Source organism: Hemicordylus capensis, chromosome 2 (assembly GCF_027244095.1).
Source record: "Hemicordylus capensis ecotype Gifberg chromosome 2, rHemCap1.1.pri, whole genome shotgun sequence".
NCBI lineage: Eukaryota > Metazoa > Chordata > Lepidosauria > Squamata > Cordylidae > Hemicordylus > Hemicordylus capensis.
The window spans coordinates 921,972-934,025 of NC_069658.1; the positions used below are offsets into that span (position 1 = coordinate 921,972).

General features: G+C 54.4%; 1 protein-coding gene across 11 annotated transcripts in view; it reads right to left on the reverse strand.

Annotated features, from left to right (window-relative positions):
• Positions 1-12,054, reverse strand: part of UNC13B (unc-13 homolog B) — a 267,593-nt gene that overhangs the window by 34,446 nt on the left and 221,093 nt on the right. For all 11 annotated transcript variants that reach the window (XM_053291916.1, XM_053291917.1, XM_053291914.1 and 8 more), the window contains 4 exons: positions 11,655-11,789; positions 8,305-8,438; positions 7,204-7,289; positions 925-1,051 (listed from right to left, as the gene is read on the reverse strand). In XM_053291916.1, the coding sequence (XP_053147891.1) occupies positions 925-1,051; positions 7,204-7,289; positions 8,305-8,438; positions 11,655-11,789 (482 nt within the window). The remainder of the gene's footprint in view (positions 1-924; positions 1,052-7,203; positions 7,290-8,304; positions 8,439-11,654; positions 11,790-12,054) is intronic.

A 12,054-nucleotide genomic window follows, 5' to 3' on the forward strand; every position in this document is an offset into this window, starting at 1 on the left:
CAAGCTGAACTGGGGTGTGTGGAACACAGGAAACATAGGAAGCTGCCGTATACTGAGTCAGACCATTGGTCTATTTAGCTCAGTCTTGTCTTCACAGACTGGCAGCGGCTTCTCCAAGGTTGCAGGCAGGAATCTCTCTCAGCCCTCTCTTGGAGAAGCTGCCAGGGAGGGAACTTGGAACCTAGATGCTCTTCGCAGAGCGGCTTCATCCCCTGAGGGGAAGATCTTGCAGTGCTCACACATCAAGTCTCCCCTTCAGATGCAACCAGGGCAGACCCTGCTTAGCTATGGGGACCAGTCCTGCTGGCTACCACCAGACCAGTGTGTGTGTGTGATGTTTCCCTGCCCTTTCTGGCCCCTGGAGGCACACCTGGTCCCCTACAGGGCATGTGAGGGCACAAGGGGTGGAGGAAGCACCCCATTTCCAACGGCCTCTGGCCAGCACCTCCCATCAGGTGCAAAGGTGTGGGCTGGAAGTGGCATCCAGGGCAGGATTTGAACGCTGGAACTTCACGAGAGCAGCCATGTGAGGGCCAAGTCAGTGGGGGAAGGAGGCTAGCGGAGGGCAGCAGCTCTTGCGCCCTGGATTGGGGCCTCTTTGTTGTGCTGCTTTGGCTCACCTGATACTTCTAGTGATGAGCTTTCCCCCTTTTGTGCTAGCGGAAAGTGTGTGCCCCACTGGGCCCCCAGAGCAGGGGGCCAATGGGGCCAACGCCTCCTCTAGGGGAACCCCGTCCTCCCAGGGCTTGAGGGGGCACGGCAGGCTGCTCCTCCGGTGCAAAGAAGCCCCTGCAGCTCCTCCTGGACTCGGCCGCCCCTTGCAGGCGGGTTGAAGGGACCAGGATGAGGCCAGGCAGCGGAACCCCAGGCCCCTGAGCAGCCCCCGGGAGAGGGCGGGCCGCAGGGGGCCAGGGAGCGACTTACGCGGGGTACTCCGGCACCTTCCCCTTGAAGGCCAGCAGGCTGCAGACATATTCGTTGTGGAGCCACTTGACTTTGAAGTGCAAGTTCATGTAGTCGGCGCTCTTGCACAGCCGGTGCTTCTCGTGCTCTGTGGGGAAAGCGGGGTGGGTGGTGGGGGGGGGGGGAGAGAAAGAGAGCCGTCAGGCCGGTGGGGGGCAGCCGGGGGCAAGGCCAGGAGCTGGGGCTCCTGCCACACATCCCGTGTCCAGACCTGGCGTCATGATGGCAGGATGGCTTGGAGTTCAGCAGGTTCAAACCTGGAGCTGGTTTTCCACCCAACCTTTCAAAAATAGAAGGGAAGAGTTCCTGGTTGCCATGGCAATGAGAGGAGAAGCGCTGCTTACGGCCCGTCCTCCTCCTCTTCCGATGCTCCCCATTTCCTGCTCAAGGGGAGGAAGCACCAGGCAACTCTCCGGAGACGGAGTCTGCACTTCCCTCACCCCCAGCTGCCTGGCCAGTCCCTGGAGCACCTGAAAGGCAGGCAGGCAGGCGCTGTGTGGGGCTGGCCTCCCCGCTCTCTCTGGGCCCCGTCCTGTGTCTCACTTCTACAAGCTCCCAGCAGATTCAGGTCCAAGACCCACTTCTTACATGTTTACCACATGTCAATATTTCTTCTCCCTCACTACATGCTCTTCTCCAGTCTCCCCTCTCTTTCTTCACAGAAAAAGTCCTCAATGGAAGGAGGGCAGGGCAGGGCGTGGGCCCCTGGTACAACCTGCCACTGGAGGACCGCTCCCCTCCAGCCAGCCCACAGGCTCTGCTCCTCCATGGCCCCTCTCTGCAGAGGGGCTCTCGGCCCACAGCAAGGGGCAGCAGCCCCCTTATACTCCATGGCTAGTGCAGGACGCCTCTGGCCTCCCTTCCTACCAAAGGGCTTGGAGGACTTTGGGTTTCTCCTCAGTGGAGGCCAACTTGGTTGCCATCGGTTGCTCCTGAGTTGAAGGTGCCTCTGTGAAGAGTGGCCTACCTAGGAGCAGGGTGCTGGCTCCTACCCACTGGGAAGGGGCCTGGCCCCCAAAGCAGGAAGAGATGCCTCCTAGAGCCCCTTGCAAGCCGCCTGCTTCAATGTGGCCCTCCGGAGTCCGGAGGCAGCCCCCGCCCCCAACGCCCAATAAGCTCAGAGCTGAATGCCAAGAGACCGTGCAGAGAGTCTCCCACACAAGCCGCATTCTGGCCCAGACCCAGGAGCCCAGGGACCCATCCTTCAAGCCCCTCGAAGCAGTGGCTGTGAAGGAGGCTGGAGCGCTCTCACCGACGCGCCAGGCCCGGGAGAGGGTGGCGGGAGCCGAGTGGTTTCTTGACAACGAGGAAGCTGGGCCCAGCAGTGAGCTCTTCAGCAGCTGAGAATTCAGACCAGGGGGCCTTTCCTTTTCCCTCAGGCAGAAAGGGATGTGGCCAGGGGCAACTTAAAAGCCATGGCATCCCCCAGCGAAAGGTGGTTGGCCAACTCTTTCCAAGTCTACGCCGAGATTCCCAGAGCCCATAGCTGGGCAGAGCTTCATTGGAAACAGATGACGAGCCCCTCTGTGGCCCAGTTAAGAAAGCTGGGGCCTTCTCTGCCAGTCAGTAGCCTTATTTGGGGAGTGAGGGGTGTCCACCACGTAATGACTTGAGGAGCACAACTCTAGACTGGGCAGCTGTTTTCACATTAAGGCTGCACACAGTTGAAGGACCCCTGCTAGAAATCAGAGGTCACTGGAAACTGCCGTCTTGCAAGAAGCACAAGACTCCCCAAATTAGGAAGGGGTGTTCCCTAATCCTCAGCTTCATTTTTTATTTATCAGGGTTATGCAATCTGGGGGGAAATCCCACTTCCACTTTTCCTCACGACCCATTCAGGGCTACCATGCCATGCCTTGGAGAGCATCCTCAAGGTCTCTCGAGGCACTGTGCAGCGTGGCTTTGCATGGCTTGGCTTGCCTGTCTGCCTTTGATCGACCTCCAGTCACAGACGTAAGGACCACGGTCACTTCCACCACTCAGGAACACTCCACTAAACACAAACTTCATTTCGGGAAAGTAGGAGACACTCACTCTTTAGCCCCCCCAGATGGATTTGGTACATTTATAGCCAACTTTTCAACTCTTGTTCCCAAAGTGGATTAGGAACAAAATGTGTGAACCAGTCCCAGTCAGATGTGTACTGATCCATGTTGATTTCATCCTGCAGATGGCCCCTGAGCAAGACCATCTTCTTGTTGCCTTAGGCCACAGGGACATTGGCCCTTCCCAGGAATCCTTAAGATTTTAAGACACCCCAAAGAAAAGGTCACAACATGCTGACCTTTACCTGTGAGTTTCAGAGTGAGCTGCGCGCCTTCGGTAAATGTCACCTTCATTTCCAGGTCAGAGACATTTCCATGCCACCAGTTTGAAGTGCAAGTGTCACGACACAAGAAGTTTGACATTTCCCCCTGGTCTGCCTAGTCATTTGATGAGCTGCTAGATCTCAGCATCTGACACATTCTTGTGTATTTACAATCCTAAACATAAACGCACAACTGGAGCTAATGGCACAGGGCCAATGCAGCCCCAGGAGGTATGGGTCAGGGCAGCCTGCCTAGGACTTCTGACCAGACCTGCTGAGCTGCAGCAAGGTGGCAGAGCCTCCTGTGACTTCAGGCCACACCCAAAGCCTTCCATGGAAGTCCCAACAGCAGCTAAGAGAATACAAGAGGGAAGGAAAAGGCCGGCTGCAAAAGAGATTCACTCCAGGACTGGGTGACAGCCACTAAGGAGTCCAGATAGTGCCTGACCTATTGTGCAACATTACATGTGCAACACGTTTGCGCAGTTGTGCAAGAATAGTGCTATTGTGCAAAACGCAAGCATTGTGTGACTGACTGCCACTATCTCCAATGGCCATCTGTTGTGTAACTGGGTTGGTGCAATTCCTGCTTTTAGCGCAAAAGTGGTCTGGCACAACTGTGCAAACGTCACATGCAAGGTGCATACAACATTGCACAGTACGTCAGCCACTGTCTCAATCAAATGGTTCGTTGGACTGGTAGGACCAAAGCTTGAAAGGTTTTCTACAGTGTGGTTATACTAGGATAAAGAAGACACATACTGTGCAACCAGAAAACCTTTTGGTACCCACAGGATCACAAAGAACCACCAGACCCTTGATCTCCAAGCAGCCAGCCGAGATAGGCAGGCCTCCCATGAGGGCCTCAGGCTGGGTAATGCACACAGCTGCAGCAATCACTAAAGAGGCAAGTTCTCGCCTCTCCTGATGGGAACCCAAAGCCTGCCTGGATTCTGCCCAGGTCCCAGGAAGGCAGCTCCAGATGCAGAACAGTGAGGCTTCCTGCGGGAACAGCTCCCCTCTGCCACAGGAACTCTGAGGTTGCCAGGATATAAATCCCTCACAGCCTAAAAGTTGGCACCAATCCACAGCTGTCTTTGGATTTAACCACAAGTGCCTAAAGCTTGCCGATCCCCCCATGGAAGTGTCTGGAGGGGACGGGGGCTTCCCTTGGGGGAATTGACTCCTCTACTCCAGCTGGGCAGGGAGATCCACCTTCTGCTTTTCTCTTAGAAAAGGTGTGAGGCTACTGGGCAAAATCCAGGCGTGCCGGCTGTTCTAGCCAGGGAGCGAGAACCCACGGAGACAGCCTTGTTCTGGGCTGGGACAGGCCTGCCATTGCCATGAAGAGGCAGAATGACCTGCAGGGGAGTCGCTTTCACTCAGTGTCTCACATCCAGCAGCAGCAGCAACAGGAGCAGCAGCTTGAAAAACCAGAAGGAGGAAACCACCAGCAGCTCACCCCACAAGCTGCCCAAGCACTGCCTGGATCCACCCCAGGAAGATGGCAGTGCTGAGGATATGGACGGCAACAAGGGCCAAGGCCATTGAAGGAGTGAAGGGCTGCCACTCCTCAGGGTCCCATTTAGTGAAACACACACCAGGAATGGGACCCATGTGAGAGATTTCCCATCAGCTGGGCAACTCTTCTGGCTGCAAGTGCTCATTTCCAAGTGGGCCGGACACGGAAAATTGTCCATGAAATAGAAACTTGCCCTGGCTTGTGTGCATGCCTCTCCCTCCCTGGATGCAGACATCCCACTCCACGGAAGTCTAACCATCTCCTCCCAACACCCAAGGACTGCACATTTCCTCCCAAGCTACCCATCAGAGAGAAGGAGACGCTGGCTCTAAGATCAGGCCAGACCATCAATTGCCGCAGAAAGCAGCGGCAATTACAAGCAAGAACACCCTTCCAGTGACATCTGAGGAACACACAAAACCCAAAGAGCTCCATCAAGCCAGCCAGTCAAGTGCACTCAACACATGGCTCTCTGGAAGGAGGACAAGCCGGAAGATGGTCACCTGCAGGAGCTGAGAACAAGCTTAGTGGGGAAGACGCCCCGAGCAGAGAAGCAGAAGGCTGGGATTGCCCACAGAGTGGGGGAGAGGGTGAGTGCATGTTCAGAAGCAGGGCGCCCTGCCTACCATGAAAAGGCGACTAAGGCGCTCAAGCAAAAGGCTGCTGCACCAGCTGAAGCACTGCTCTGCAACTGGACATCTAGATCTATTCAGCTGTAGGTGGGGAGATGGGAGGGAGGATTTGCTCTTTGCAAAACTAGAAAAATGCGAAGGGAAAATAAAAGTAGATTCTTACCACCATAAAAGAGGACCATGCGGATGCGAAACACAGGTGGGGCTTGCGACAGAGAAGAGAAAAGCATGAACTACAGAATTCCTCCCACTACGCAGAGCCCTGGTGAACCAGCCGCCCACAGAAGCCTCCTTCTGGGAAGGATTTCCAAAGCCGCTTTGATCTCCTTTGCTCTGGGTTTGCTTTCTTTCCCACCCAAGAGTTATTCCCTGCAGCAGGACCCGAGACTTGCCCAGAAAGGCACTGAGCAAGCCAGGAGGCCGGAGGGATGCTCAGCCAGAGCCGATGGCTCTTGCCCTCCCTCCTCTTCCTCCTGCTGTGGCAGCTCCGGGCAATGGGAGAAGCATGAGTGGGATTCATCTCAGTCTCTGGGGCTGGAGCAGAAGCTGCCCTCCAAGTCCACAAGCTCCTGCCACAAAAGCCTCCACAGCTTCGGGTCCCAACTGCAGGATACTCCCCTAACTGCACAGGTTGCTGCCTGCCAGCCAGCCAGCCTTGGAGGAAGCATCCCCCGTCTCTCCTGGAATAGTGACCTGGGAAGACAGTCTCGCTTCCTGTGAATACCGAGCAGAACTGCAACGTCAAGGTTAATTTCCCCACATCTTGCTTGCTTGCTTGCTTTTTTGGTGGCGTGGCCTTTTGTCTCCCCAACAAAACATGAGCTCAACCTCCTGAAGCATCTCTCTGAACAAACCAGCAACCCCTTTCCAATCCACAGCTACTAACACGAGGCATGAGAAGCACCTGAGGGGAGGCCGGGAGATGTGCTGCTCTTCTCACTACAAGGGGAAATGTCTTTTGTGACTCACATCTAGATCCTTTCTAGAAGGTTTGCCAAAGGAAAGGTGCTTACCACGCGATGCCTTGAGGGAGCTCATTTTATCCAGGACTTAAGAGACGAACAAGGTAACAAGAGAAAAAGCACAACACAGGCATGGTTAGGAGCATGAACAGATTTGCCCACAAAGACCTGAGGGACTCTCGTGACGCTGGTGGGGGTGGGGGGAGCAGAGGCCCTCCAAAGGGCGAGCTCAGGGGCTCTGGGGGCAACGCAACGCCAGCGGAGGGAGGACGGGATCCCAGGAAGGGTGGGCAGCTGCTCCTCCTTTCAAGCTATCAGGTCCAACTACTGATGCCAAGAGCTTAAGGAACATCTTAAAACACAGAACACTCAATAGTGAAAGGCCTAATTCCCCGATCAGGATAACTGGATTTTTTAAAAGCGCACACACACACACAAAACTCATTTAAAAACGCAACAAGAGAACCAACAGCCAGCTTTGGGAAGGCCCGCTGGTGATTCCTTTGCAACACGGACCCTCCAGCCTCCTTCCCTGCATTTCTAATGAATAAAAAGTTAATATCATAATGGCCTCATACAAGACTATGGTGCAGCCATAGGATGAAGAGGATGGAAGCTTCCTGGAGATCAAAATGCATGTTTAAAAAAGCTTCTCAACCCCATTGGGCAAATGTGATTACCAGCAGGTACCTTGAAAAGACTTTCCAAAAAGCTGCACAGTTATTCTTCGGTCTAAAACATTTTCTCTGTGCAAAATGCAAGCATCGGTGGGGGAGGGACCCCCTGCAATGGTGAACAATACTAGCGGCACCTTACCTTCCATGGCATACTTCATATCCTGAGCAAAGAGATTCCACATGACTTCAGCACTAATCTTCCCAACAGCAAGCTCCTGCGGAAACCTAAATTGGAAAATGAATTAAAATGAATGACCAGGTAAGCACTGGGGAGACTTTCCACTCTGCTCAGGTGTAAGCAAGGGCAACCTGGAGAGATGGCCATTTCCTCTGCAGAAAGGGGACTGGCTGGATGCTGTGCTAAGGACGGGCCAAGCTCCCAGTGCAGACTCTCATGTGCATCTCGTCATTCCCAGCTCCAGTTCCCTCCTCTCTCCCCACACCACCACCTGAGCTGGCCAAGTGTGACCAGCTGGATGGAGATCTTGGCTGGAACCTTGAGGAGTCTTCCAAGCAAGTCTGCCCTGCTCAGGAAATCCAAGAAGGAAGGAAGGAAGGCAGCGCCCAGAGCCAAGTCTAGAGCCGGCAACCAAAATGTGGGGGACACAGAAACATCTCCGGTCCTGCCTGAAATATCAACTGCCTCATTCAACTGCTCTCTGCTCTAGACGGAACTACTCACTCAAGATCCAGAAGCATCTCACTGGTACAGGTATGTATTTAATAACAAAGGGCGCTCAAAGATGGAGGATCATTCTCAGGATGAGCCGTTCCAGAGTATTCCATCACCTTTGCTCTTCATGCGTGTTTTCCTATTGGCCACTTTGTACCACACATCCCTGGTGTGCCAGCTGGCGAAGTCCATCTTTTCTGGAGTCCCCTCCTCCCCTTCCTTGAGCTCTCAGCAATCTTGCCCACACAGCTTGCTGCCCAATCCCACCCTCCAGCATACGCGTGCAGACCCCCAACGTACGCCTGGGGCCTCTTGTGCATGCACATGCAGAAGAAAAGGGCCCGTCCGGAGAGGCAAGCAAGAAGAGGAGTCATTCTCACCCCGCTTGCCAGGTGTGTGAATCTGAGCGCCATCAAAACTCCATCTTCCCAATTACAAAGTGAGTTTTAAAGAGGCAGACAAGACAGACAGACAGACAATGTAAATGTTCTGCACAGGGAGGCAATGAAAAGGACAGACAGACTGAAGCGAAACAGACCCACAGAGCAAACCCAAAGGGCTTCTTACTGGTTCAGGACGGGGGCATACGAGTTCTTGTCTTCTTCAATGATTGAGACAATCAGGGTGATGAGCTTGGGCCAGAAGTCCAGGTTCTTGATGCTGGGGCCTTGTTCTTCTGGAGGCACATCTGGCACCTTGTTCTGCAGAAAAGAGACAAGGAGGACTCAGCAGCAATGGCCCCTTCCCTTCTGCTGCGAGGAGAGGCCCTGCCGCCCTCCCTCTTGCTCCCCCCTCACCGAGCACGCGCAGGAGGGCCCTGGCCAAGGGCAGGCGAGAGGCAGGCTGTGCAGAAAAAGGGAGAGGGCCAGAGGAAGGGGCAGGGCGGCAGGCAGCCAGGGAGACAGGCTGCTGTCCACCAGAACATTCCTCTTCAGCTTGAAGCCTACTCTCTGTGTCAGAGGAACCGGCCAGGGGGCTTCACGAACAGGGCTGAGCACACAGGGTCACCGGAGTTTTGCATGGAGTTTAGTGGGGAAGTGTGTGAGCTCGAAACGAGGGTCCTTGATCACAAGGAGACCAGCGGGAAGAAAAGGGAAGTACTGCTCCCTCTTCCATATTATCGGAAAGGAAATTTAAACTGTTGAATAGCTTACAACCACAGCTAAGGCCTAACTTTCAAATTAACAATCTCCAACAAAACCAGTTTTGAAGACAGAAAGCCTGCAGGGGAGGGGGCGCTTCCCAGTGTATTGCATAGAGTGTTGCATGTATGACTATCTGCTCGATGGGCAGAAGCCACGGGTGTGTGCTCGGGGCAAGGAGCTCCTGGCTCTCAGGGAACACGCTCGCTCCCTCAGAACCAAGGTGGCAGATCTGGAGAAGCTCAGAGAGTCAGAGAGATAAGTGGATGAGACCTTCAGGGACACGGTAGAGGCATCCCACTCCCAAGACTGATAGCTCCTCTGCTCTCTGGGAGAATGAAGGTCTTGGGGAAGGAGAAAGAGGGAAATATTCCCTTAGAAGGGACCCCTTTCGTGAATGATGAGCCGATACCCTATCGCACAGAGGATACTCCTCTGGGGGGTGGGGGCCTCCTGGCAGTGAGTGATTTGATCATTAGGAGTATATTAGGAGTATTCAGTCATTAGGAGTCTGTGACCCGCATGTAGACCACATGGTGATTTGCCTGCCTGGTGCAAAGGTTGCAGTCATCACATGATGTCTAGATAAACTGTTAAGGCAGTGCTGGGGAGGAGACAGCTGTAGTGGTGCACATCAGCCCCAACAATGTTGAGAAATGCAGTCAGGAGGTCCTGGAAGTTGCTAGGTAGGAAGCTGAAGTCCAGGACTCCCAGGGTAGCATTCTCAGAAATGCTACCTGTTCCACATGCAAGACCAGTGAGACAGGCAGAGCTGAGAGGTCTCGTGCCTGGATGAGACGTTGGTACCAAGAGAAGGGGTTCAGATTTGTTAGGCACTGGGATACATTTTCGAACAAGACAAGTCTGTACAAAAGGGATGGGCTCCACTTGAATCAAGATGGAACCAGACGGCTGGTGCTGGAAATAAACAAGGTCGCAGAGCAGCTTTTGAAATTACGCCTGGGGGAGAGCCAACAGGAGCTGGGCTGTACCCGGTTTGGCAAATGCCATCCCTTAAGGTGTGAGGGTGTAAATGCTTCAGATAAACCAGAAGGGGACAAAGTAGAAGCAGGTAAAGAGCAGACAGAGGGATGTGCTAGTCGGTCAAAGAGATCAAATGGCCAAAAGATTCAGCATATAGGTGCATATATGCCAATGTCACAAGCCTCCATGTCAAGATGGGTCAGCTGGAGGGCTTGGCTGCTAATCAAAACATAGATAGTGGGCATAATAGAACTCTGGTGGAGCAGTGAGAACCAGGGGGACATGGTTATTCCTGGGTATAAACTCTATAGGAAGGACAGGGAGGGGAGGGTTGCGGGTGGAGTAGCACTGCATGTTAAAGCTGGGATAGAATCCAACACGCTAGAAAACCTGGGAGGACCGGAGACCCTCACTGAAACTTTGTGGGTGACATTACAAGGCCTGAAAAGAAATGTGCTACTGGGGACGTGCTATCGCCCTCCGGATCAAAACGCTGACAGTGACTGGGAGTTGCAGACGGAAATCAGGGAGGCGTCTAGGAGAGGCAGGGCTGTAATCATGGGTGACTTCAATTACCCACACATAGACTGCATAAATTCACAGTCAGGTAATGACAAAGAGGTCAAATTTCTAGACATGCTGAATGATTGTGCCCTTGAACAGCTGGTCATGGAACCAACCAGAGAGGTGACCTTGGCCTTAATGGTGCCCAGGACCTGGTGTGAGATGTCAGTGTTGTGGAAACTTATATAAGAACATACAAACAGCTCTGCTGGATCAGGCCCAAGAAGGCCTTTCTAGTCCAGCATCCTGTTTCACACACAGTGGCCCACCAGATGCCGCCTCTGGGGAGCCCACAGGCAAGAGGGGAGGGCAGGCCCTTCTCTCCGACTGCTACTCCCCTGCGACTGGTATTTAGAGGCAGGATTCCTCTGAATACCAGTTGCAGGGCAGTAATGGCAGGGGAAAGGGCCTGCCCTCCCCTCTTGCCTGTGGGCTCCCCAGAGGCGGCACCTGGTGGGCCACTGTGTGTGAAACAGGATGCTGGACTGGATGGGCCCCCTGGAGGGGCCTGATCTGGCAGGGCTGTTCTTATGAAGCTCTGGGATGCTACCACACAGGTTGCTACCACATGGGCAACACCTGGGATGGAATTTAAGCCCAGGAGAGGAGAGCTGGTCTTGTGGTCGCCAGCATGACTTGTCCCCTGAGCTAAGCAAGGTCAGCCCTGGTTGCATATGAATGGGAAACTACATGTGTGAGCACTGTAAGAGATTCCCCTCAGCAGGGGATGGAGCCGCTCTGGGAAGAGCAGAAGGTTCCCAGTTCCCTCCCTGGCAGCATCTCCAAGCTAGGGCTGGGAGAGGTTCCTGCCTGCAACCTTGGAGAAGCCTCTGCCAGTCTGTGAAGACAATACTGAGCTGGATAGACCAAGGGTCAGACTCAGTATATGGCAGCTTCCTCTGTTCCTATGTTTCTCACCTGGCAGGTGCCCTTTCAAACAAGCTGATACTCAATGAGCATCACGCCGCACCAAGCAGGTCTTTCCCCATCATCCAGGCCCCTTCAGGGTAAGGGCAGCAGCCCTTAAAGTGACGTCTGTTTCGGCAGGACAATCTTCCTCCTCCAGCCAACCATTGCCCATGCCAGGGGTGCTGCCATTACCACCCGCCAGGGAATGGGACCTGTTGGGAAGGCCCTGGAGGTTCTTCCCTGTTGGCACGGACAGGGCCGTCCTACTCAGCCCAAGGCAGCTTGGCGTGGCCCATCTCCAGTGCAGCAGACACTCACGGGATCTGTCTGGTACTCGCGGCTGTACAACTCATGGCAATTGTTAAAGATGTATTCATAGGTTGAGTTGAGACAGGCTTTGACGCAGTCCTTCACCACCTGACTGGCACGAGGTGGACTCTGGAGTTCCTGGACCTGGAACGAAAGGCAGGACACGGATGGAGTGAGAACATGGCGGGCTCCCCAAGAGGAGGCCTCCATTCAGACCTCCACGCAGTTGCCAGCCTGCCAGGACAAGAGGACAAGGGGCCTCCGACTCTGGAGTCCACCCGCCCTCTGCACAAGGATGGCTGGGATGCTGCCGCCACCGCCCCTCCCAAACAGCACCAAGGCTCAGGCTGGCCCCCTGCCACAAGCCCAGGTGGTTTCGGACCTCAGCAGCCCCCCCGGCCCAGGCTCA